General features: G+C 38.4%; 1 protein-coding gene across 4 annotated transcripts; it reads left to right on the forward strand.

The window, feature by feature from the left end:
* The first annotated feature begins 242 nt into the window (after positions 1-242).
* CPSF6 (cleavage and polyadenylation specific factor 6) lies at positions 243-27,355 on the forward strand. Of its 4 annotated transcripts, none has more exons than XM_068190181.1 (11): positions 243-400; positions 10,967-11,176; positions 12,324-12,427; positions 13,170-13,315; positions 13,962-14,135; positions 15,250-15,754; positions 16,958-17,050; positions 18,048-18,163; positions 18,505-18,658; positions 19,253-19,447; positions 26,943-27,355. In XM_068190181.1, the coding sequence occupies exons 1-10, from the start codon at positions 341-343 to the stop codon at positions 19,440-19,442; spliced, it is 1,752 nt and encodes a 583-aa protein (XP_068046282.1). In that variant the 5' UTR covers positions 243-340; the 3' UTR covers positions 19,443-19,447; positions 26,943-27,355. The 4 variants fall into 4 exon arrangements, with proteins under 4 accessions (XP_068046282.1, XP_068046283.1, XP_068046284.1 ...); XM_068190182.1 differs by having other exon boundaries at positions 19,256-19,447; XM_068190183.1 differs by lacking the exon at positions 16,958-17,050.
* Positions 27,356-27,431: the final 76 nt, after the last annotated feature.

The raw sequence follows: 27,431 nt of genomic DNA on the forward strand, positions 1-27,431 counted from the left end.
AGCGCCGACACGGACCGGACCGCACCGCCCGGCACGGCACGGCACGGCACGGCACGGCACGGCACGGCACGGCACGGCACGGCCCCGCCGAGCAGAGCAGGGCCGAGTCGCGCCGGGCCGGGCCGGGCAGAAGCGTAACGCGGCGCCGACGGGCGGGGAGCGCCCGGTACGGGGCGGTACGGGGCGGGGCGGGGCGGGAGGAGCGGCCCGGCGCCCGCCGCCGGCGGAAGCCCGGTCTCGCCGCCGCGGAAGTGACGCCGCGCTCCGCCTCCCCGCTCCCTCCCCCTCCCGGCGGCGGCTCGGGAGCCGGGCGCGGCTGGCGGCGGCCCCGGGTGGGACCATGGCGGACGGCGTGGACCATATCGACATCTACGCCGATGTGGGCGAGGAGTTCAACCAGGTACGCGCGGCCGGCGGGCGCGGCCTCTCGGCCGCGCTCCCCCTCCCTCGCCCGCCTTCGTAGCCGCGCCGCCTGCAGGGCCCTCAGCGCGGCGGCCGCGCCGCCGCCATTGTTCGGGCGCTCCCGCCGCCGCCGAGCGCGGGGCTGCGCGGGGCCGGGGCGGGCGCGGCCTCACGCCCGGGCCGCGGGTGCCGGCGGCGGGCCCGGCTGGGCGGAGAGCGCGCCTGGCGCTGAGAGGCGGCTGCTGCCGGCGGGCTGGACGCGCCGGGGGCGAGCGCCTTCCTTCCTTCCCTCACTTTTCCGCTTCTTGCCAGCCTTCCTCCCTCTCTGCCTTTCCTTCTCAGGGGCCGCTCCAGAGGGCTCTCCCGTGCCTGCTCGGCGGACGGGACCCTCCCCGATGCGGCGGGGAGAGCGTCCCCTTCCCGCCGACGGCGGAGGGGAAGCGCTGCCATTGTTCGCAGACGAATCAAAAAGCCGCCGAGCGGTGGCTGTTTCTCGGCCGCCCTTTGCGGGGGAGGCGGAACTAGTGCGGCTTTATTCTGCAGCACTGGAGAGAGTATCCAGCTTTTAATATTTTCTTGTTTGTTTGTTTTTCTTGCTCGTTTTTATCTTCCATTTTAAAAACTGGCACAAGCCTTTTTTAGAGCACGACTTCATATTTTGTTGAGGAAATATAGATGAAATAAACAGCTTCTCTGGATTCTAACTAGTCCACTTTTCTAGGTTGTTTTTTTTTTTAATCTTATTTTCTTTTTTTGTTTTCCCTCTCATCTTTACCAAATATCCGTATGCCAACTTTCCTACCGAAACGAGATATTTGTATCAGTTTTGCATGCCATCTGTCCTGTTAGCGAGTGTTGCACTTCTCCAGGTTGCGTTGCCCCAGATTGCTTTGTTCCTGCCCTAGAGCATAAAATAATCGGGAACAACTGCACTCTCACACACTTACGGGGCCCAGCTGTATGCCAGCTTGCCCTACAGAGAGCTGGGAAATAAGCAATGGCTTTGGAGTTCACAGGAAATATGTAACTTTCTCAGCAACTTGTAGCTTTTTCAGAAGACTGTTTCTTCAGATATCGATTAATACAGTAATTCTAAGTATTAATAATCTCATAAAGGTATACTATGAAAGAATGCCATACTAAAAGGAGATATTGAAAAGTGCTGATTTGCTCTTAGTTTGTCGGTATGTGAAGGTTTCTCCCCTACAGTTGAAGACCCACTATAGGGATTTAAACCGGAATGAACCCTAGGGCAGACACCATTCAGCAGAAGAGTACTTTTTTTGAGGTTCTGTGATAACTTGAATTTGGTTTAATCAATTCTAGATAAAACTGATAACAAAGCAGATTTTTCAGGAAAAAAATATCTATTGAATCTGGTAGTGTTTGTGTAAATTCATGTGTGCAGAAGGCCTCAGAGTAGAATAGTTATGTGCTGTAAGTATAGTGTAAAGAGATAGTGCTGGAACAAAAGTGATGGGGATGATCTGTTTCACTCCCACGGTCCTGGTCTACTCAGGTCTCAGATCATCATTACTGTTGATATTCCTTATAACCATGGTGGTACAAATGAAGAGAGTCTTGTGATAATTTAGTGCTTAATCCAGCAGGCAGGGAACCCTTTTGCTTTTTTCACTGTATTCACCCCAGTTGCTTCCCTCTTGGGTTTGCATTTCTGCAGTCTGTTGTTTCAGTTCATAAATCTTGCAAAATATAGGGCAGAAAGGTGAGAAGAGGCTACTGCCCTTTTTCCATCAGCTTGAATTTGGAGGGTTTGTTTGCTTTAGGGGGTTTTCTTCTGTGTTTTTGACTGTGTCACACACCCCTAAAAATTGCTGTTTGTTCTTTTCCAAATTTAATTTCTGTGACTTTCTATTTAAAGTAATATTGTTGAACTGAGTGAGTCTTGAGACAATATAAAAGTTTTCCTTTTGTAACATTGTGAGAGATTGACGCCCTTGCACTTTGCCATTTCCTTCTGTCATATGTGAAAGAAGGCAAGTTGTATTAGTTACTGCCTCTCAATTCTGACATCATTGAGAAAAGGTGCATAGAAACTTTTATTCATGAAGTGCTGTTCCTGATTTGAAGCTGACAGCTTAAATGGATAATATAGAACATAGTTCTGTGGATGTGTGAAGATGGCAATTAAAAAAATGCTTTAGGGAGAAAGTGATTTGCATTATTAATTTGATTATGTAGAGAGCATTTTACAAACACCATATTTGTAAAATAAATTGTCTTTATCTGTTAAATGAACTTGATTTTTGATTTTGTTGTTCTACATTAATGTGACTTACTAGTATTTTTTAAATTGGAGTATAGAAACCCTTTCCACTGGTTTTGGCAGGGACTGAAAAATGTACTGTGGAGCTTGCTGTTCTTCTGTATGCAGTACATAACTGTATTTATACCCAAGCTGGGATAAGACTTGTATTTGCATCTGGGTTTAACTCTTCATTTAGGACTTAGTAACTGGATGTTTTCCCTTGGTTGTTTTGTCTTGTTCTACACCTCAAGGTACTCATCCTTGAGGTTATTCTGGGATTTTTTATTGCCTTTTTTCCATGTAGGTGGAGGGTAAGGTTGTTCTGCTTGATTAGTGCTAAATGAACTATAGGTTATAAAGGTGAAATAAAGACCACAGAGCCATGGGTTTACAAGCTGGCTAAGAGGGATGACAGCCCTAAACTCTCTTGGGCTGTATTTAGTGTTGGTTACAATGAGCTGACTAACTTGATATCAGATCTTTTGAGTGAAAATGCATCTTTCCTATTCCAGCTGAAGCTCATCGTCTGTCAGTGTTGCCTCTTACTCTTTTATTAACTTCTTGATCATCAAAATAATATTTTTTGTCCTTGGGCTAACAGCTTTAGTCAATTTGGCTCTGACCAATTACATTTTTGTTTAAATTGTGGTTTCTTTTTTTTTCTCTTGGAGAACTTGGTTGAGTAATTTTTCATTGTTTCTTCTAAGCTGACTTCCCCATCCAGCAGTCTTATCTATTTATTTAAAGTCTCATTTTGAGATTATAGCCTCATAAATGTAGTACTTCCTGCAAGCATTGCTTGTGCCCTGTTAGAAATAGGTATTGCATGGAATATTTTACCTTAAGCATCTCCCTACATGTTACACATCTTGCTCTTCAGGAGAGGCAGATCTGTGATGCTTGTTAGGACCGTTACCTGCATACAGATAGCAGGGGATGGCATTCTCTCAAGGGTAGAAGACCCTCAGTAAGTTTGGAGTGCTTTAGGAAATATTAGGGTGTGGTTTTGTACACAAAACCCTATTGTTTGAATTTTGAATTCAAACCCTATGTTTGAATTTTATTGAATATTGCTGTGTGGTACAGAGATAATAAGGAGATTGTGCAGGAGCCAGTTTGGGTCTGACTTAAAGCTGCCTGCTAGTTTGGCCAGCAAACTGGGTTGCTTTTTTATGGTCATGAAAATTTGACCATGTGTTACCAAGTTCCCTGATGCTCTGATGAGCTTTGCATTTTCATGCTTGGAGGTTTTTTCTTCCACATGTGCTCATGCATGTAGTTAAACAGTAAAAACTTTTATTATACACATGTATACATGTAAAAATCTTTCTGGTCAGAAAGAGGATGCAAAAGAATTTAATCATATCATATTTTAATGCTGTGGAAAAGGTGCTTGCTTTGTTTATACTCTTAATGTGTAAACTTGGATAGTTGAATTGTGGATATGTCTAAACATGCCTGTAGCGTTCTATTTTGATATTTAAATGCTAACAAATTAGGGATGAAAGACTTTTCACTTTGTATTTTTTACCTGGGTAATAAATCTGATTTAGATGGAATAAGTAGTTTAGAAGCGAATTATCTGAAAACTACAGTATCTTAGGAATGTTCTAGTTACTGTCTTGACTTCAGATCTGTAACATGAAGGAAATTTTTTTGTGTGTGATAAATAATAAAAACTGGCATTTAGTGGCCAGTTAAAGCCAGTTATTAAGAACAGCCTTTATATCAGAAAGAGAGGTGTCTTATCATGGGAGGGGATGGACACATTGTGGTATAATAAATTTCTACTTGGTGGAGCTGTCCTGGTCAGAAAAAAACATAAGCTGACAGACCTGCATGTGTTATAAAGTATGTCCACAATATGTGATGGCATATACATTTTTTCAGTTCTGCTGAAAGGGGCCCTGAGAAGACATAACTTTTATATATTGGTAAATAACAAACTCCGGAATAACTTCAGACTTTCTTATCTGGCACCTCTTCACTTGGTTTTAATGTGAACAGTGATACATATGTTTAGTTTGTATTTTTGACTACTTGTGAATGTTTGGTTATTTTTTGTAACTCTGTAATTACTCTGTAATTTTTAGTTACAAGGGAGCAGGTTGCTTAAATTTTAGAGCTGTGCTATTTAGGGCCAAGAGCATTTGGGCCTGTAGAGTAAACGTGAATCCTATGGTCTAATAAACTTGTCCACTTCTGCCATAGGCAGTTTGCTATCTTAGAAGTATCAAAGACCCCCTTTTTTGTTAATGTTCCATTTTGTGTGTTCAGATAGGTAATCAAGACCAGAAAGATTTTTGTTTATGTCTTTGTTATTCTTCAGGACCTACAAATTTATTTATTTTAAGTGAGGATATTAACATGTGTTTAGAGTTTTTGACCACAAATATGGTAACTTGAGTGAAAAAAACAGTAAGGGGGAAGCTGGATGGCTTAGTTTTTATCTTTTTTTTTCCCAGAAGGAACAGTAAATATTTTTCATGAAACATTATTTACCTCGATTTTTTAAATGTGGTTTTTTTTTCAGGATGTAAGTTAGTGTTTAACTCTTAAATTGGACAAAGGTCTGCAGAAAAAGCAAGTCTAACAGACATATGGACACCTTAAAGAAATTTTACATAACAACAACAAAAGCTGTTTCTGAAACAGCACTTGTAAAGGAAATAAGTGGCTCTCTGCAGCTCAGAGGAGCATGACCACTAAGTTCCAAATAAGAAATAACACGTTAAGTTTGTCCCTCCTGGACACGAAGTTCGTGTTCATGGTTTTCATATGGGAATGTTTCACCCAATAGCACCTATTAGCACAGAATGTGGAATTTCAATCCTGATTTTATGATAAAGTGTTTCAGACTGTAGTCTAGTTAAAACATAGACTTTGGAAATGCATTGCTGTCTGATGTGGTTTTAGAGGGGGCCAGAACAGCAGTGCTCACTTAGTTTCTTAGCATGTTTATCTGCAAGACTGTGAGTTACAGTCATTGAGAAGAAAAAATTTCTCTTCATGCTTGGTGTTCTTCTTGTACCTAAGGAATCTGGAAGAGGTCAAAACTGGTTCCTGATGCAGGCAGAGCATTTGTTTAAGTAACTGAGACTAGAGAAGTAACACTTACTGTACTTTTTTTCCTCTTCTGCATCTGGGAAGGGAGGGTGTGTTTAGGTAAGTTTCCACAGAACACGGATGAAGAAGAAAGGGTTGTTGGATCTTGTGCAACATCCACCAGGACACCTCTCTTCTGTTTATACTTGGAGTTGCTGGTTCAGATCTTTCTTAATCATTGAAGCACACACCTTGCTGACAGATTGGTAACTGAATGAATTCCATGCTGGATGCAAAACCAGCACGATATGAGGAGAAATTCTAGTGAACAACATCAGGTTTTCTCTTGTGTCTTTATTTATTTAAATTAAGACACTGGTGCTATTGGGCCTGCCCTGCCCCACTCTCAATTACGTGTGGACTCTGCTGCCTTAATAATTCTCTCTTTCCGCTAATGGAGACCTGAAAGCCTGTGTGATACAAACGATCTGTTTCAGAGGAGTTTCTTGTTGCTAGGGGAGTGCAGCAGAGCTGTAGACTGCTGCCCACTCTGTGTTTTGGTAATACTGACCTCAGAGAGATAGGTTAGTGTACATATATCTGCTGTAAGTTTGGTGATTGTGTTTTTGCATCTGTCTACCAAGACTAAATTCTACTTCCCTGAAGTAATTATTCATATGCATAGATGACTAGAGTTACTGCACATTTAGCAGAGGACTTCCTTAATTGCCTTGTGACAGCAACCTTAATCTACCTGTAAGATGTCATGTTTAGGCCTGTCTCAGGCAGTTCTGTGTACCTGATTTCATTAGCTATGGTGATAAGAGGAATCGAACTGAGAACTGGATAGACTAGGTGAAATATGAAACCCTTAATTTAATTGTGATAAGCTTACCTCTAGAGAGAGATTTTTCAGTTGAAGTTTATTGGGACAATGCAGTTTACTGAGGATTAAAGGTACATGATTGACAATGCCAAAATTCAGTTCACCTGTTTGGTTTTTGAAATTATATTATTTTAGTTACACTTTCCCTGTATAAGCAGTAGTTGATAATATTTTTATATTTTCAAGGCAGTGGATCTTTTGATCATGGTTGTGGATATCTTGGGTTTACAGCAAACATTGCCACCTTTGCAGCCTGTGTTTTGTGGAGTCCATCTTGTTTCTCTGGAGCTGCCATATATGGTACCTTGAACTATTCTGTCTAGGATGCTTCTGTGAGTTTCTGGATACAAATTAATTGTGGATGCTGAAATAGCTCTGATACCAAAAGCTGGCAGAGACAGTTTCTGTTCTGGAGCAAGGTATGAGAGTACAGGGAGCTGGGGAAGGTTGGCTCAGAGGGGCAATTGCTGTTTATGGATGGACTGAGCATTGGTTAGCGTTGGTGAGCATCAGTGGTTATGCATCACTTGACTTGCTTGTGCATTATTTAATCTCTTTCTGTTGTCTTCTTTTTCATCATCACCATTATTCTTTTTATATTTTACTTTATTTCAGTTATTAAACTGTTCTAGTGTCAACCCACGGATTTTACCTTTTCACAGGTTCTCTTCCCCTGTTCCACAGGGTTTGGGGGGTGGAGTGAGCAAATGCCTGTGTGGTACTTTGTTACCAGCTGGAGTTAAACCACAATAGCCCTTTTTTGATCACCTATTGTTGGGCTTGACAGGTTGAGAAAACAACGAATGTGACCAGAACATGCTAGAACAAAATTGCTTTAAGCACTTGTTATGTTAGTTTAATAGTTGTTGGACACAATGTTGATTTTATGCTCTCAATTCTCAAGCAGTTGTTCTGCTTGTTCTCAGAGCTCCATTGTTTAGCTCCTTACTTCCAGTGTGTGCTCCCTGTTGTGCTGTTTTTCACCTGTGGGAACTGGTCTAAGGTTGTTGTGTTGTGATAACCATAAGCATAAGGCCATAAGCAATCTGGTCTAGTGGAACATATTCCTGCCCACAGCAGGGGGCTTGGAACTAGATGAACTTTAAGGTTTCCTCTAACCCAAGGCATTTGATGAACCTGTGAGCACTGGCATATGATACAACAGAATTGTTGGTTGTGAAAGAAATCTGTTATTTGTACTCAGCTCTGCTGTCATCTTTGTACTTTGTGAGTGATCTGTTGTAAACTATTAATAATTACACCTTTTACCTTTCATCCTCTGAGAGTTAACCTGTGGAGGAGACATCTTGCCCTTCTCTGCCAGGCTAACGACAGTAGCTCTTGAAAATTGTGAATATCCTTGGGATGTTGAAAAAAGCATGGCCCTGTTGCCAGGAATCATGATTGTGTGCCAGGTCTTGTTTAGGGTTAGACAACTATTTGCAGCTACTCAAACCCTGTGACAGGCACTGTGGCTAATCAGACCTTGGCGGCAGGTGCTCAGACCCTTGGTGATGGGTGATGCAGCTGACCCAGAGCACCAAGCCCTGCCAGTATCAGTCATCCCTTCTCACCAGAAGAATTGGACACAAGAGAGCTTGTTTAGCAAAGGACAACAAAGCAGAACCAGAACAAGAGGGAACTACTCAATCCCTATCCCTGAAAGAGCTGTGGGATATGGAAAAAGATTTCAGCCATCACCCAGGTGAGCAGATGATCTGCTCAGCAGTTCACCCGACTGCTTGGATGCTGGAGAACAGGGCTAGGAGCCTGGAATTAGAGGCTAGGGAGACCAAGCAGCTGGGATCACCTTCTAAGGAAGGGGGCATTGACAAGGTGATTGGCAAAGGGCCTCAGCCTTTGCGAGGTGATTCCTGTAGAGTGTGAAGGAAAGACATACCTTCAAGGAAGATGTTCCATGTCACCCAGGGCCACCACAGAGGTATCTAGTACCATCTAGTACCTTTTTTATGACCCAGACAGTGCGCAGTCACCCACGGACCTAGGTGAATTCCAGGGCGTGTGACCCTTGTGGCAGAAACTTGTCCAGAGTATGCAATTTTCATATGCTGGGTTTACCGGAGTGTATGGATCCTGTGGCCTGGCACATCAGGCCCACAGGAGTGGAAGGCTCTAGTGCACAGGGTACCCCAATGCCATCCAGCTCTGCAGGGGCAGAACCTATTTCTGTTTCTGGAGAGAGAGGGGAACCCAAGAGCTAACTAAACTGGAGGCTGAAGTGAGCCTGACCAGAAAAGTGGTGCAAAAGCACCCTCTTTGTCTGGCCTGGTGGTTCTGTGCATCCCTGGCATAGATTGTCTTAGGAAAGGGTATTTCAAGGACCCAAAAGGGCATGTTCAGTACCACTGCCTTGAAAGAAGAGGAAGCTAAGCAGCTGCCTGCCTTGCCTGTTCTCTCAGAGGACACTTCTGTTGGGCTTGCTGAAGGTCAGAGAACAGGTGCTGGTCACTACCATGGCGTTGTACCTGCAGCAGCATTGCACCAACCGAGACTTCATGATTCCCATTCACAAGCTGATTTATCAGCTGGAGAATCAAGCAGTGATCAGCAGGACCATATGGCCAGTGTGAAAGTACAACAGAGAAGCACAGTGAACTATGGTGGCCTGCATGAAGTCACACTGGCTGAGTGCTGCCATACTGGACATGCTGGACCTCCGACACGAGCTGCAGTCAAAAACTGCCAAGTGGTTTGCCACAACAGACATTGCTAATGTGTTCCAATACTTTTGACAGGCCCCTGTTTACTTTCGCTTAAAGGAATGCCTAGTAGACCTGGAATCCAGCGCCCCAGGGGTGGAAACACAGCGCTGCCAATTCTATGGACTGATCCAGACTGCATTGGAACAGGGTGAAAGTCTGGAACACCTGCAATACATTGATAATATCATCATATGGGACCATGCAGCAGCAGAAGTTTTTGAGAAAGGGAAGAAAATGTCCAAATTATTCCAAAAGCTGTACCATAAAACATAGTAAGGTCAAGGGACCTGCATGGGATATTGAGTTTTTAGGAATTAAATGGCAAGATGGCTGTTGTCAGATGCCAATGGATGTGCTCAACAAAACAGCAGCAATGTCTCCACCAGCTAATAATAAACACACGCTTTTGTAGGCGGTGTGGGTTTTTGGAGAATGCAAATATTCCAGATTGCAGTCTAATTGTAAGCCCTCTCTATGAAATGACCTGGAAGAAGAATGATTTCAAATGAGGCCCTGAGCAACAACCAGCTTTTTAACAAATTAAATGAGACTTAGTTCATGCAACAGCCCCCAGGCCAGTCTGGGCAGGGCAAGATGTAAAAATGGGTGCTATACTGCAGCTGGGGCAAATGGCCCTACCTACTGTGTCTGGCAGAAAGCACCAGCAGAGACTCCAGGCCATCTCCAGCCTTCTCTTATGGAACTGGGGAGACAGAGTATCTGTGCCTCCTGTATTTTTGCTGAAAGAGATATTGGAGTCTAATCAAGGAGCTGCTTTGGAAGGGATTGATGCTGAAGCACAGCTCCCCAGCAACTGCCAGTGCTGGGCTGGATGTTCAAAGGGAGGGTCTTCTGTACACATCCTGCAGCTGGTGCTACATGAAATAAGTGGGTTGCAGTGACCATATAATGAGCTCAGTTAACCAAGAATCTTGAAAATTATCGTGGACTGTCTAAGGAACAAAGATTTCAGAATGTCACCAGAGGAGGAGATAACACGTGCTGAAGGGGCCCCATTGTATAAGCTACCAGAAAATGAGATGCAGTATACCTAGTTTATTGATGGATTCTGCTGTATTATAGGAAAGCTGATGATGGAAGAGCATCATGCCCAGTACTTAAACTGGTGAGAGTTGGGTGGAAGGGGCTGATCACTGCTCAGGGACTGGCAGCTTATTTTATTTCAGTTTTGAAACTGTTCTTATCCCACAAGTTTTACCTTTTTCTGATTTTTCTCATCCATCCCATGGAGTGGTTGGGGAGGGAGAAGTGAGTGAGTAACTGTGTGGTACTTAGTTGCAATCTGGGATTAAACCATGACACTTCTGCATTTGAATGTATACAATTCTGGGTTTGTGGATTTTTTCATTTCTGCTTATATTACAAGGGTAAAAGTATTGGAATGGAAAGCAGTGGCTAGAAATATTTTTTTTCCACATAACTTTAGAATATAACAGGAGTCATAAGAATTTTATATGTTTTGATGTGGAGGAAACTGGTGCTTAGCTTTTCAACAGGGGTGTTGTGTAGGTGGTCGATCAGACTTACTGTGTCTGTGGAACATGGCAATTATCACAACTTTTGCTTCAATAAATTTTAAGAGTAATATTAATTATAATCAAGATGTCTTTTTTATTTTAGGAGGCTGAATATGGTGGGCATGATCAGATTGATTTATATGATGATGTAATTTCTCCATCTGCAAATAATGGAGATGCTCCAGAGGATCGCGATTACATGGATTCTCTTCCACCATCTGTTGGGGATGATGTAGGTAAAGGAGCTGCACCAAATGTTGTCTATACGTATACTGGAAAGCGAATTGCCTTGTACATTGGAAATCTCACTTGGGTAAGTGTCTTACTGCTGTTTAGTTGTAGACAGCAATTTTAATTATGAATGTAACTACTTGTAAAATTTTTTTCTTTAAGATGTTTTATGGGAAATATTGAGTATCAAAGCCCAGTTGTTTTTGTTATTGGTTTGATTTTCTTTAATTTTCATTTGTGGTTGTGGGGTCATTTGTCTTTTTACCTGAAATTCAGAGAGCCTGTCTGGAGCTGTTGTGATGTCATAAAAATCAAGAAAGTCTTCAGTAAATATAGACTTAAGAATTTCTGTCATGTTTTAAGTGTTACGAAAGGATATTTGTGCTACTATGTTCTTAAGGTTTTCAGAGAACCAAATGAAAGAAGAGAACAAATTTAAACTGTTAAATACTTCATGCCTGTAAATACTTCAAGGTTACTAAACAAACCCAATTTTTAGTAAACTCTTGCTGAAGGTTTTAGTTTAAAAGGAGGTTGAAGGTTCTCTGGGATTTTCTTGAAATTACTTTTCACATTTTTCCAGGGCCTTTTCCATTGGCAGTGACTCTTTCAGCATAACTGTTTTCAGGTATTTGTCTTGAGGCTTATTTCTCCATCCAAGAAGGAACACGTTTATGATAACTCACTGAACTCCAGTCGCTCTTAGGACAATTACTTCTATTAGAGTGAAAATATTTTAAAATCAGTTGCAGTTAAGCAAACACTGCAAGAGCTAGTCAGTAGCAGAATTAAGTGGAGCTTTTATCTGTTTACATGAAATCAAGTTCTTCAGGGCCCACATATGCAAAATTCTATTTTAAAAGATAAATTTAAAAATTAATTTTTTTCATTTCTGATAATTTCTTACTGTAGGTGTTTTTTTCATTAGCTATTACAGTACTTCAGGAGCTAATAGGTAAGTAAAGGACCTGACTGTTGACTTAAGTTGTCCCATTTTGAAGTATATGAATGGAATCAGTAAAATGTGTGTGAATTAGCTGAACTAATTGTTGAATTGTAAAATAAAAATGACTACTCCGAAAGTCAGAATATATTGACAGCCTGAGTAAAATATTCCTCTGGATCAGTTCTGCAGAAACACACACTCAAAAATCCGTGGAAAATTTAGTTGCCCTTTGCCTGGTGTTTTAGATAAGCTCTCATAGTTGAATATTAAAAATATTTTTCAGTGGACAACAGATGAAGACTTAACTGAAGCAGTTCATTCACTGGGGGTAAATGACATTTTGGAGATAAAATTTTTTGAAAATCGTGCTAATGGCCAGTCTAAAGGGTAAGCACTTGTCATTTGTTTTTTCTATATGTGGACTGAAGTTTGGGAGGAGAAGGAGTTCTCAATTTTCATAATTGTCAATCTTTGAACTGCTCAGCTTATTGATCCAGAAATGATTTGGCATATGATTTCATACTAATGACTTAAGTTTCAGGTGTAAATTTTTGTGATGGTATTGCGTGTCTCATTATTTTGGGAGTTAAAGCTTGTTGGTCATCTTCATATACGACTACTCCTATATTTTTAGTAGTGTGGTGGTGATGCTTGTTTTTCTTCAGTGTAAATGCGGTTTCCCCAACCTTCGTTATTAAATCTTTCTTTACATCTTTATTTTCTATTAGCTATTTAAAGTAAGTGCTTGAGCCCATTTTTCACCGACAACCTAATTTCACTGCATGAATGTGCCTTTCTGTCTCTTTGACAGCAACGAGCACAGTGTATGAGTATATGCTTATTAACTTCATCATATGAATTCATTATGTAGTCTGTTGATACTCCACCAAAAAGCTGCCTTTCTTGGGATAAACTTGGATGCATCCTGTACTTGCTGTTTTGTTTCCTTCTTTTATGTCCTAGGATAAGTTATTTTATCTTCTCTGAAAACTGGATTAAGATCTGTGAGATATTGTTGGTGTCTAGTTGTCACCTATTCCTTTGCTTACCTTGTGTAATCTTTTTCATGAGACATCGGGATGTCAGAAAATGAACAAATTGTGGTGTAATTGTTTTTGTCTCCTTTCAGGTTTGCCCTTGTGGGTGTGGGATCGGAAGCATCCTCCAAAAAGCTGATGGATTTGTTGCCTAAAAGAGAATTGCATGGGCAGAATCCTGTTGTAACTCCGTGTAATAAACAGTTTCTGAGTCAGTTTGAAATGCAGTCAAGGAAAAGTAAGCTTTTCTTAAGTGCTGTCTTGGAAAAGCAGAAAAAGTAGAATGGCAGATTTTTAGCTCAGCATCTTAAAATTACTACACAGTTTAAAATAGCAATAAAATACTTAGAGTCCAGGTGAATGAAATTGTGTCTTTGTTTAAAGAAATCACTTCATACACTGAAGGGCTGCTGCATTTTGAGAGAAGGTTGCAGCTTCGTGCAGCTCTTGTCTTAGCTGTGGATGCTTTCTCAATTTCCTGTGGATGTAATTAAAAAAAAAAAAAAAGCACAAGAGCATTTAGGAATTTAACATTTGTAGACAAACTGAACTAAATTCTAATGAGTGGATGGTCTGTATTTATGATAGAATGGGGAAGAGAGGTTCCATGTTGTACTTTAGCACTATGTCTTGTGTTTCCCAGTGTGGTGTTGGGCTTCATTAAAGGAAAGACTGGCAGTCTCTCCAGATCCTCTTCCTTTAGTATGAGGCATAGTATTTTAGTAAAGAATGTTTTCCTTCCCAAATGCATTGGGTTTGAGTACAGGGAACAAGTTGGTGCTTATAAGGTCACACTTTAGCACTGCATAAAACTTCAGGTGAAGTGTTGAAATATTTCAACCTATTTTGATCTATGTAATGACATTTTTGCTTTGCCATTGCAGCCACACAGTCTGGCCAGATGTCTGGGGAAGGTAAAGCTGGTCCCCCAGGAGGAAGCTCACGAGCAGCATTTCCACCTAGTAATAGAGGTCGGGGCCGTTTTCCAGGTGCCATTCCAGGTGGAGACAGATTCCCTGGACCAGCAGGGCCAGGAGGGCCACCACCGCCCTTCCCAGGTAAAATTATGCATATATGGAGTTCCAGTCTTAGATGTGTTTCAATGTGACTTACTTATTTGGGAAATGATAAAGATCAAGGCAATTCAGTAATGAGCTATAATCAGTGTTCACAGCTAGATTGTAGGACTTGACTGTTCCTTTGTTGATATTCAACAAGAAGTTGGACCTAGTAAATTTGGTAGCAAGGCAAGAGCTTTTTTAGATACATTATTTATACTATGTCAATATACATATTTAAGTATGAAAAAAATTAAAATTGATCATGTTAGCAAGTAGATTTGGCTTTAGTGTAGTGTAGTTGAGATTTTCTGATTTGCTATATGTGCTGAGAATTGCCTGTGTTGCGGAGTGTAAAGTAACTAATTTCCTTATTGTAGTACAAGTTTGTGTGTGATCAGAAATTCAGCTTTGATTCATGCCCAATGACTGGTCAGTAAGTAGGCACTTAAAACACCAGAAATTTGAAGAGGAGGTCTTCGTGGTTAGTTAGGTATCTGATACAGAACAAATGTCTTAAACAATTAGGTTTGCACTGCACTGAAGTTCTTTTTTTCAGCTGACATATTTTTTAGTAAATATCATTCAGTAATAGATTGTCTACCAACAGTCCAAGGGATATAGTCAAATTGAAAGAACAGTTGAGAATCTAAAGGAAGGTTTGGATACTGCATTTACATTACTTTCTCCAATACAGCTTGTCTCATATTTTTAATAGATATTTTATCTTAAGCCCCATATGAAAGACTAGCTGCAGTAAGATGTAATGTTTTTTAGCTTTTGTAATCTTGTGGATTTTGGAAACAACAGCAGATGATTAAGTGATTTGAGGAGGGGAGTTGTCAGTGTTCAAGATAATGTTGTTCTTTTTAGATATCTCTAGATATCTAGTATCAATAGATACAGATAAGTTAAATATTTTCTAGGCTCCTGGACCCAAGGCTGGAACATGCATGTCTTGTACATGTTGCACAGTGTTCAGGGAGGGAGAGTTGGTTTATTTTTTGTCATTGTTTTTTAGAATAAAAAAATGAAGAATTTTATATAATTTTATTTATTTGTATTTATTCACTCAATTTTGTTTGTTTTTTCTGTTTGTTTGTTTTTATTTTAGCTGGACAAACTCCCCCACGTCCTCCCTTAGGTCCTCCTGGCCCACCAGGCCCACCAGGCCCTCCACCTCCTGGTCAGGTCCTCCCACCTCCATTAGCTGGACCTCCTAATCGTGGTGATCGTCCACCCCCACCAGTTCTGTTTCCAGGACAGCCTTTTGGTCAGCCTCCACTTGGGCCACTTCCTCCAGGCCCTCCCCCACCAGTTCCAGGCTATGGGCCACCACCAGGTCCACCACCACCTCAGCAGGGTCCACCTCCACCTCCGGGTCCATTTCCCCCTCGTCCACCTGGCCCTCTTGGGCCACCTCTTACTCTTGCTCCTCCTCCACATCTCCCTGGGCCACCGCCAGGTGCTCCACCACCGGCACCACATGTGAATCCAGCTTTCTTCCCCCCACCTGCCAATAGTGGCATACCCACTTCAGACAGCCGTGGGCCACCTCCGACAGATCCATATGGCCGACCTCCACCATATGACAGAGGTGACTATGGGCCACCTGGAAGGTGAGTTCTTTTTGTCTAATGTGTTTGGGTGGCAGATTTTACTCCTCTTGTTGGAAGCATTTGGTTTTTTTCCCCTTTTAATGCAAATGTTAGGAACAATTAGAAGTAGGGCCAGAAGGGATCCCAGTGATCTTGTAGTTTGCCCCTTTTAACTTCTCCAAGGGATTAAATCTAAGAAACATATTTGCAGCAGGAGGAAAATCCTGAAATGCAACACCAATAATCTCACTTCCCTTTTCAGCTCTGAACTGTTTGTCTTCGCTGTATTTGGCAGTGTCATCATTCCATATGTTCCACATGTAAACTTATATATCATTTCTTATGCAGCAGCTTCTGGTTGTGCTTCTGTCTTAACCTGAAATTCTGACTTTTACCTGTATCATGGTGCTTTGCAGGCTGCCTTTTAAGAATGCTTTGGAGTTTTCTTTTTTGAATATGTGTATATGTTAAGGTCATACCAAGCTCATACCATTTTCATCTTTCAGCAGTGTTGCTTGTCCCTTTTTTCTTCAGGATTTAATTAAAATTTAGTGCTTGTCTTAAAAGCCAGGTGTGAATTTACTGCAAGACTTTTACCTTCCTTTTCTATCATTTGGTGCAATCTTACTGTGTTTGTAGCAGTGACTTTTCCTGTGGTTAATCCTATCTGTGACAGAGTTCTTAAGTCCCTGACTTGACTTGTCAAGTTTTTCCACATCTTGTTTGAAACATCTTTTTCATCTGTGATTTCAAGCATCTCTGTCTTGCTGCTGTTTCTTGATTTTCACCATATTTGTATTTGTCAAAAATTTTGGCGTAAATTGTAAGAGACAGTTTTACATAGTTAGATTTGAATTTTTCAGTAGTAATTTTACTGCTAGCATGAGATACACTTTTCTGGCTTAAAATGTTTCCTGCAAAGAAACTGTGCTTTGATTCTTTTTTTACCACAAAGTTTAAACCCCCCCAAGCATTTGTACATGTGATGTTCTTGCAAAAAAAACTATAGAAATTCAAGCATTTGGCTTAATTGCCTGAAATATAAGACTATAAGGTGTTGGGTGTTTTTTGATGAACTAAATCAAGGTTGTCTGCAGTTTATAGAATGTCTGGGGAGGGAAGGAGTGGGAATAGGACAGTATAACTTACTGTCCAGTATTTTCATTAATAATGTTGAAGCTATCATCCATAACTATTTAAATTGTCATTAATTATATATCATAGGCGTTTCACTGGAAATAACATGTCCATAAGAGAAAAATTACATATTCCATTCTATGGGAGGCACACGAAAAATAATACTCAAAACTCAGGGAGGTATGAATTTTTAGACATTTCCTCTTATGCTAAACTGGCTATAGGATCTTGTTCCACTTCTTGCAATTAAGAGGATAGCATTGCTTATTATTCTGCATTTTCTTTCTACCAGAAGAACTAACACTTCTAGAAATATCAAGCAGTGGGCCAGTTTGACAGTCTCATCATTTATCTCTTAACACATTTCTCCAAATTTTCTATGTGACACAGAGACTGGCTAATAGGACACTGCAAAACTTTTGGGAAAATTTAGGTTTACTTCTGTTACTTTGCAACCCTGTATAGGTAGCTGATAATTGAAGTGTAATGAGTACGAGGATTTTGCTTTATTGCATCCTCCTTACTGTGACTAGTAGGGAGATTAAATTGGAGTACCTTGAACTTGACCAGAAATTATAAAAAAAAAAAATTGCTGTAAAATGCTGTCATATCATTCAGAAAATTGAGTGTTTTAAAGATGGTAACTATATTTGTTTTTCAAAAGTTACAGCATTCTGGTCTTAGTTAAGATCTGGGAAACAGGATCATATAGTTCTGATTCCAGTACTGTTATGAAAATTTTCTCTAATTTTGCTCAAAGCTGCATTGCCTATGTACATGTATTTCCACATCCATTCAGTTGGGAGTATCTATTTACGTACCTTCAAGGATTTTACAAAAATTGTAAATATTTGTCAAGCACAATATTAAGTGCTGCTGAATGTTTGAAATAGATGGGATGAACAGAAAAAATAGTCTATTTATACAGCAATGTCTTAATTGTTTCTTTGGGGGTTTTTGTTTGGTTGGTTTGTTGGGGTTTTTCTGTTTTTTTTTTTTAAGCTTTCAGGATTTTATACTGTAACGATGGTCCTTAACAAAAACCAAAACCAAACCCAGATCCTGCTTTCTTTTCTGTTTGTCACTGCTTAAAGTTGCAAACTTGGATTGTTGAAATTGCAATGATAGCTTCTGAAGTTCTCCTTAACCTTTTAAATACTAGTTTTATTGCTTGCAGAGAAATGGATGCTGCGAGGACACCTCTAAGTGAAGCAGAATTTGAAGAAATCATGAATAGAAATAGGGCAATCTCAAGCAGTGCCATTTCAAGAGCTGTATCAGATGCCAGTGCTGGTTAGTAAAACTCAAGTAAAGCATTTGTTATTCTACTCAACTGAAAAGAATTTACAGGGTTTTCTAAAATTAGGAATCTGAAAGGCCTGAAGCCACATTTTCCTGATAGAACGCTGAATTTAGATACAACTTATGACTGATTTTGTACTGTGCTTCGGTTAGTTTCTAAGAGAACCTTCTGAGTACTGATTGGGACAGTATTTTAATATTTGGTGCTGCAGTAAATTATCTAGATGGCTGTTTAAGAGAAGATACATACTCAAAATGGCAATACTGTTACAGATTAAAATATGTGTTTTAATTGGCATGATTTTCTGATCCTGATCTTACATCATTTTCAGGGGACTATGGAAGTGCTATAGAGACCTTGGTAACTGCAATTTCCTTAATCAAACAGTCCAAAGTATCTGCAGATGATCGCTGCAAAGTACTTATTAGCTCTCTTCAGGACTGCCTTCATGGAATTGAGTCCAAGTCTTATGGTTCTGGATCCAGGTAAAACTTTCCTCTTCCATCTGCTTTTAGTTAAGAAAGAGAAGGTGTGGTGCAGGAAGGACTAGTATACAGAGAAGAAACTAAGGCTTGTAAGAAGTCAGTGATTTGCTGAGTTGCACAGGAAATACATGAAGGAACCAAATAAGGCTTTCCTGAACCTAGGAAAGCTGCCTTTTAATTAACCCTCTTTTCAAAATTGATCTGACTAGCTTCAATTTAACTCTTAGTTTTATTGAGTGGTTTTGGCCCATATTTTCCATATGCAGATTAGCAGCCATGTTGTAGTGATCGTTTGATATGTGTTGCATTTCCTGCAGCTGATTTCAGTCATCCTCCATTCTGAGTATGTACTTTGACTTTTCCTTGCTACATCAGAAAGTGGGTGCCCCTTACTACATGTAACTGAGTTCTTAGCCACCACTGTTTGTACCAGGTATCTTTAATGCTATATACAAAAATATACCTGCATCACGATGAACAGATCTTTCCCTCATACCTATTTTTGATCAAATTCATACTCATAAGCAGAGTACAAAACTGGCATGGGGATGACAAGTATTTTGAAGAAGAAGTTAATGAAGTAATTTCTTTTAGAAGACGTGAGCGATCCAGAGAGAGGGACCACAGTAGGTCACGAGAAAAAAGTAGACGCCACAAGTCACGTAGTAGAGATCGTCACGATGACTATTACCGGGAAAGAAGCCGTGAGAGAGAGAGGCATCGTGATCGTGACAGAGATCGTGACAGAGAACGAGACAGAGAGAGAGAATATCGTCACCGTTAAAGAAGGTGAGTGTTCCTTTCATGTTCTTGAACTGTACTGACTTACTAAAAGTAACCGCTCTAGGTTTGAGATGATTTGTGTCATTCATGTCTGTATTTAAATGATCCTGCAGTATCTATTGAATCACCTTCTTCTTGCAGCACCTGACATGAACATAGGTAAGTAATAACAGGTAATTAACTCATCTTGGGAGGGAGCAAGTATTTGTGCAATTATCTTCTGCATTCTGCCTGCCACTTCTCTTATTGTGGCTGATAATAGTGTTTTCAGTTTTTATGAAATGTGATTGAACCACTTCTTAAAAAGGCAATAAGTCAGACTGTTCTCTTTGTAATCTTAAAAGATTATATGTATTTTACAGTTTTATTTCTTAATTGTATTTAAAAATACTAATTTGGTGTTTTTAATTATACTTCTGTAAAGACTGTAGCATTTAGCCCTGCATAGATTGTGTGTGGATTATTTCAATGTCCATACAGTTATTGTCCTTGCACAGGTATGGTGGTGATTTTGTTTTGTTTTGTGTTGCTTTTGTTTTATTTTTTTCCTGGTGAGTTTTAGTCAAATTCAGGAAATATAACCAGATTTTGCTCTTTATTTTATGAAATGTGACCTGTTAGTATCTTCTGCCTTCTAGCTAAATCCAGGTATTAACCTTCAGTAAAATTTATTATCAGTTGCTGCCACCACCCTGATTTTTCAGTCTGTCCCCCTTCTGGTAGTAAAGTCATTTTCTGAAGACCAGTAAACCAATGTGTGACACTAGAATTGGTTCTTTTTTGGTTGTTCACAAACTAACGTGCTCTTTTATTTCATGTGTCTGAAGTCTTGTATGCATCAAATGTCTAGACAGCTAGAGTAGCTTGCTAAACAATGAATTTTTTCAATGTACTGCTTTAAAATACATAGAAATGATGGCATTATGTAATGTACTGTTTTTAGGGTTGGGAATTAAAGCCACCCATGATTCCTTATATTTGACAATTGAGAAAAAACCAACCCTACCTAGTAGTGACTCTCTAGTGGTCTTTTCTCTTTTTGAAAGAACTTCCACTACATCTACACTGAAATTGAAGCTTGTAGACATGCTTGTCTGCCCAGCTTCCATTTCTTACATTTAACCTCAGATTTAGTTTCCAGATTTGCATGTGTTTTTTATTCATGGGAGTTCATTTATAGATGTTACAAAGCAAAATTTATAGAAGTCAAATAAAACGTAGTATAGTCCTAAGTGAAAATACAGTTCTGTATGTGTTAAATGTCAGTTTTTCAGTCAGGCTTTTTGTGTCACTGACACTCTTTTGGGAGAGAACAAATTATGATAGTAAATGCTCTAGTGTGTTGAGAATTAAGTGGAATGTTGTCTCAGGTTCATATACCAGCAAGGGACACAAAAAGAAATAAGACCTAGAGGAGGGGAGTCAAATGCTTAAATAGGAAGGTGAAACATGGCAGCTGAAATAAAGTTGGCAGTATATTTCTGTAAATGCCACTTTCTGCCATTAAAAATGGATTGTTAGAAATCTTTCTGGAATTTATAAAAATATCAACTCTGGTTCTTAATTGTAAAATAAGAGAACGTAAAAATACAGATATAACAAAAGTAAATGTAATTTCTTTTGTTGAACTGGGTTTTTACCTTTTATAATAGCTGCATATTTTTGATATTTGCAAATAGTTATTACTAATAGAGGTAACCATTGAGCATGAGTAATGGATGCATTTCCAGAGTGTTTTCCTTCTGGTGGAGATGAGCAAACCATACTAAAAATTGTTAATAGCCTGGAATGAAAGATAATTTTTTTAAACCCTTGGCATAGTTTACTAATCTACCTTTATTTATGTGTATTTAGTGTTGTGCAGATAGATACAGATTTACTGTGCCAAGTACAGATTTCCTCCTCTCTTACCCCAATAATATATACCAAGCAGCATTCGGTTGCATTTTATAATTTCTGAAGCACAATTTACACTGAGTCTGTGATTTCAGTCTCAATTCAGGTGGGATTTATATTTGCAAGATCCTTCAGCTTTGTTGTGTGCTGGGATTTCTCTTTTCTTTCAAAAGAGGGACTTGTGCAAAAAGATTCCCTTGTGCAAAGAAAATAGGCCCTTAGAACTTGTTTTAAATGGCAAATTTAGTATACTATATGTAAATTAAAGCATTTGGTATTTTTTTAAGTTAAGTTGTAAACAATTTGTCTTGTTGCTGTCTTAATGAAGAAGAGCTTTATTGTAGTTTTGTTTTTATATATTTATGCACACACATATATACAAAAGAAATACAGTTATCTCCTGGTTTGTATGTTTCATTTTCACTAAGATGTATGTTCCCATACATTTTTGTTTCATTTTTTACATTGAATAATATTCATAAACTGACTTAACACTCAGTCATTTAATAAATATCAACAGTGCTGAAACCAGTTATTCCCCATATTACTGTGTTTTGCCAGAAAACATGGAAGTTGCCTCTGTGCCTGCACCCTATGAATGGCACCTATATTTCTCCTTATTGTGTACCTATAGTCATGACTGTGATACTGTACTGGCATTTTTTCCAAAGTGTTAAACGTCTAGTTCAGAAGGATTCTAAGGGTCCGTTGTGAAAACTTTTGTGAACAGTGAAATTCTGTTTGTTCTGTATTACATTTATAGAGATGGGTTAAATTGGAATAACTTACAAAATATGTTTATAACAGTAAAACTCTAAAAAGTTTAGTTGTACCATATCAGGTATTTACACTTCTGTTTGTACACTTCATGATTTAAAATCAAATTGTTGCAAGATTTTTGTGCCTTCACTTAAGTAAGACTTCTGTACATTAACAACCCATTCTCCTGAATTTCTATAAACTGAATGCTTCCTTGGAACATCTTGCCTTTGCTCATAGAAAGCCTGTAAATATGAAAGATAACAACGGATTTAAGTAAAATGTCTAACCTGTATTAGTCAAAAAACTGAGAACCCAGTAGAATGATATTTAGAAGAATTAACAGCAAAATTAATGTGTACAAACAGAATAGTAATGTAACTTCATGAGCATGAGTCCTGACTTGTTAGGCAGAATTTTTTTTAACTGATAATCAATAATGTATTTCTAGCTGATACATTGTCCCAATCTTAATCTGTCTGAGTTTCTATAACTGCTGAATGTTGAGATTTTCATTTAATGTTTTTGTTACTGGGTTGATTGATTATTTCCTATTTAAACTGGATTTGGATTGAATTGCAAAGACAAAACCACAACATTGTAACAGTTGATATGTATGTAGACTTTGTATGCCATATTTCATATTTATTCTCTGATTTTTATGCTCTCAAACCACTGTAAGCAAAATAATTTGAAGTTTGAGGCTCATATGCTTCTTCAAAAACTGCTTCAGATCACTCTGAAATTACTTTCAGCTTTAGAGTGATTCAAGAGTAACAAGGTTGGAATTTTTTGTGTCAGTAGGAGGGGAAATTGTACTGATGGCTTACATAGTATTCATTCTATTTTTGTTTCTCTAAGTTGGAATGGTCCTGTAACTGTGCTAATAACCACTTAAACATCAAGCGAAGTATGAAATTAGCCTCTTAAGAAAACTTGTAATAAATTGGGAAATGTTTGCTTTTAATAGGCTATTTTAATAATAATAGTAATAATAATAATAATCTTCTAGTTAATATTAAGTGAATCATGTGGTAACGTTGTTCAAGACCTGGGTATATTTACCTGTCTAAAATTATATCAGGTCTTAGTCTTAAGCTATTATTGTTTATCTAATATATTTTTTTTAACTGTGTTTTATGTGGGGTTGGCACTCTTCTTCTGTATTTGGCATTCGCCAGAGAAATAATGCTTTGTGCATCTGATTAAGTATTTGCAATCCAGCATAGCATGAATAGAGGCAAGCAGTGCCACTGGTTTATATGCTTCTTTAAATCTGTTTTACCATTACTCGGGTGCTTTGCAGAAACACAGAGTTTGTCTGTTAATGTTCAGTGATGAGTCTGATTTTCTTGAGGGTGAAACAAGGATTTAAAAAACGAACAGAATATCTTATGCTACTTATTTTCAAATGCATATCTTTTATTACTTTTTGTCCCATGATATGTTGCTGTAATTTTACTGACTTCTGAGGTGTCTGTAGACACACTTTTATTTTTTTGTTCCTCATATCCTGGGCTTTTTATTTTGTGAATTCATTAGTTTTGACAAATTTGATCTTGTGTGAAAAGTTCCCCAAGAAACTTTTAGGCATATGAAACACAGAAGTGAAAATGTTGGTTTGAATCACTGTTCTTCAAAGAATGAAAAAAAAATTTAAAAAAATCACTTTTTTACTTTTGCTCATTGTGGTTTGAGAACTAAGATTTCTTTTTACCAAAAAAAAAAAAGAGACACATGAAAGATCTTAATTTTTATGTTTTCCTGTGGCAGCTCGATCTACTGTTTTGTCTCTCCCTCATTTATTAATGTGAAAAATACTTGCCAATAATTAATACGTTTTTAATTTGTAAACTAAAGATTGAATTTTCTGAATGCTCCTCTCAGTTAGTTTTGGTGAATAGACAGGCTGGGATAATAGAAGAAAGATACCTGACAAATCAAGTTAGTTTAGGAGGATTTTCCCCCATGTAAAATTATTTATACAGTCATGAAATTGTTGTGTTGATCTTAAATTACACACTAAGACTGAACAAAGACAGCAGGTAAGTACACTCATAATAGGAGGGGGGAACAGGCAGCAAATGTGAGAAGGTGCTAGTGCTGGTAAAATACTCTGTACGTGTATAGTGAACAGGACAGAACCACATGTGTATCTCTGCTTACATGCTGGAAGAACAAATAGAAAGTCAAGCTTGACATTCCTTATTTCTCACTATGTTACAGCTAAAGCATCAGAATATTTGGGGTATTTTGTGATGTTCTGGAATGTAGGTTAAATTAAAAAAAAATTTTTGGCTTTTAAGCTGATACTTTTTGTGGGATTTTTGGTTTGTATATTTCTTTTTCTTCATGTATAGAATAAAATAAAGGAGAATTACATGAAGTAATTGATAGGAGCGTCTAGGTTATAATAACAAATGTATCTTGTGCATTTTACTGAAATGTGAACATGTGAGATTGAAATTCAATCTCTGAAAATAAACTACTATAATAAAACTTGATGGGTGTATGTATATACAGCTTTAAAATTACTGTAGAATTTTCAAAATTTTAAAGGCTGTTTAAAGCTTTTATGTGAATATTTGGATAATGGAAATTAAAGAAAAAAATTAGAGCTGCTATTGCAAGATGCTTTTGAGATATATATATATATATTAGAAATCTATTGGGGTTTTGTTGTAAGAGTGTGTTTTTGTGGGTTAAAAAGTGCTCAAGTTGCATCTTGCTTAAATATAAAAATATTTGATCACTCAAGTTCTGGGATTTCATTTGTGAAATGTTCTGGCATAAACCCCTAATTTTTAAACCACAAGATTTCTATTCAACACCTAAGTCTGAAATTTGGATAGAGTTGGTAAATTTTGGTAGAAATGCTGAGAAACTGATTGCTGTCTGGTGTTAAATTGTACAAATCTAACACGTGCTTGGGACAGATAGCTTATGTATGAGCTCGAGGCAGATGGAAAGATGCCAAGAAATACTGACTAGAGATTTAATTTTTTTAAAAGATTTTTGTTGCTTCAATATTCTACTTGCTTGTAGAATACTGAAAAGGGCTGAGCACGCAGGTATAATCCATACAGATTTATTTCTTTTCGGAGCCACAAGGGTTTCCAGTTTTGCCAAGATATAGTGGCAGAATACTTGGAACTGAATGTACGCCACTTTGGATTTTAGTTGGTCATGTTTTTAAAAATGAAGGCTCAGTGTGGTGCTGACCATCTTAAGAGCCCTATACCAAAAAGGATTAATCCTAAATTCACTTTATTGTGCATTCTTTAGAGTTCCTGTAGATCCGTAAGTACCTTTACAGATAGAGCAAATTATTCCCAGGAACAGAAGCTTTCTTATGGTAGTATTATAAATTGTATATAGGGTGCTTTGGATCTATTAATTTTTGCCACAGACATAATAAAGTTCCCTAATTCTGGCTGCAACAATTGTATGATGAGAGCAGCAAATTCTGATGTACAGTCTCACAGCTGTCAAGTACTGACTTTCTCCACTAGAAGACTGAGATTCTCTCCTGTCTGTTCGTGCTAACTTAGCTCACAACTCCAAACATGTTTTTCTTGTAGAGGTAGCACTTTGTCACTTTGCTACTAATTAATTTCGAAAGTACATAACTCCCATGGAAACACTGGGAGTTTCTCTGGGAAAGGAGCTTCCCCAGAAGTAGTTGTTGATGCAGTCAGGACCTGGGAACAAAATCTGTGAATAAGAGAAGAAATTTCACTTGCTGATTTGGATTAATTTATGTGCATACTATAGTGTATAGGATCTATGTGGTTATACTTAGGAATTTTTTAAAAGTTATTGTTAACAGTCACTTTGAGGAAATGAAGAATAAAAATTGCATATTTAGTTTTTCCAGCATTGAAATTATTGTACTAGTAAAAGAATATTTGACAGCTGTGTACTGTTGCACATTCATGAAATTGCTCCTCTAAATGTCTTGGTTTTCAAATGAATAATTTAATGTGTTGGGTTTTTAAAAGAATTTGATTGAAGCTATTTTGAAATTATTGAATGTTGAAATTGTGAATTATTAATGAAATTAAGATAGCTAATTGTTTTGTAATGGAATTCAACTGAAATCCAGTGTATGGAATTATACCATCCCAAGTATTTTGTGAACTCTTACAGTAATTAACATTGAATTGTGTGGTTCCCTGATTTACCAAAATAGATAAGATCAGGAAGTAGGGCTTGGGGTTTTTTCAAGGGCAAGTATGTGAGGAAATCTACATTGTATTAATTGAAAAGTGGGTTCTTGTGCATAACTGCAAGTGTGTATTTTTAGATGTGAGCCCCATCCAGCTTGCCACTAGTCTTTTGAAGTACTGGTGTCAGATTCTCTGTGCTTTTAAATGTTACTGAGCCGTGAGCCATCCACTTCAATATATAATCAATTAATTACTTAAGTGTCAAACCAGCTTAAAACTCATGTTAGTGAGCAGGTAAAAAATGTAAAAATCTAATTGTGGTAAAATTACTTTAAATTCTTGTTCAGTTACTCTTGCAGAATGCATACTTTAGGAAGTGTTCTATATAAATTTGGCAGTCAGTCACAGAAGCAGTAGTTATTTCTTTCTTTATCATCAGTACTTTAACTGTGAAGATTATATTCTTTCAACTTTGTTGCACAACAACATTAATCTTATTTTTAATTACTGTATTAGAAAACAACTTCAAATGAGTAGCTACTGCTTCTGGGTGTTTTGTGTTAGTTAACATCATGGTGAAGTAGATGCACGAGTTGTGTATGTATAGATAAGCCAACAATTTTCTGTGTGTTTTGGGGACTAGCAAAATCTACATCACAAATTTTGACACATTACAGCTGAAGGAAGAGGAACAGCGTGCAAGACAAGATACATTCTTCAAGGAAAGATGCTTGTCCAGCAGTTTGCTTCATGTGATTGAACTGAGCCTGTAAGGATTCATGGATAATATGAACAGGAATAGATCTGAATAAAGCAAATCTGCATACATGGTAACCAGTAGCTCTTTTACTTTTTTATGTTGCTTAACTGTTTTATTTGAGGGAAACCTGTGTGATTTAAACCTTATAGCTTTTGCAACTTTATTACTGGTTATATACATTTGGCAATTATAATGTGCAAGCAATTGAAAAAAGTCAAGTAAATGCTTGTTTTTATAGTAGTTTGTTCATGTTAAACTGTTCATATAATGTCTGTACACAGCACCACTGATGACAGTAGATGTAGTGTTGTAATAAACTGTTTAATGGGGCTGATGTGTAAAGCTGTTCAAGTTATTTGATGTTTACACCTCAGGGAAAGTCATGTGTTCAGCAATATTTAAAGAT

The sequence above is a fragment of the Anomalospiza imberbis genome, chromosome 5 (assembly GCF_031753505.1).
Source record: "Anomalospiza imberbis isolate Cuckoo-Finch-1a 21T00152 chromosome 5, ASM3175350v1, whole genome shotgun sequence".
Lineage (NCBI taxonomy): Eukaryota > Metazoa > Chordata > Aves > Passeriformes > Viduidae > Anomalospiza > Anomalospiza imberbis.

What these genes read in the sequence shown, in the direction of transcription:
- CPSF6 (XM_068190181.1), top strand. Translation starts at nt 341, where the DNA reads ATGGCGGACGGCGTGGACCATATCGACATCTACGCCGATGTGGGCGAG. An exon ending in GCTAATGGCCAGTCTAAAGG is followed by an intron (nt 12,428 to 13,169) that starts GTAAGCACTTGT and finishes GTCTCCTTTCAG; the next exon opens with GTTTGCCCTTGTGGGTGTGG. An exon ending in AATACTCAAAACTCAGGGAG is followed by an intron (nt 17,051 to 18,047) that starts GTATGAATTTTT and finishes TATTGCTTGCAG; the next exon opens with AGAAATGGATGCTGCGAGGA.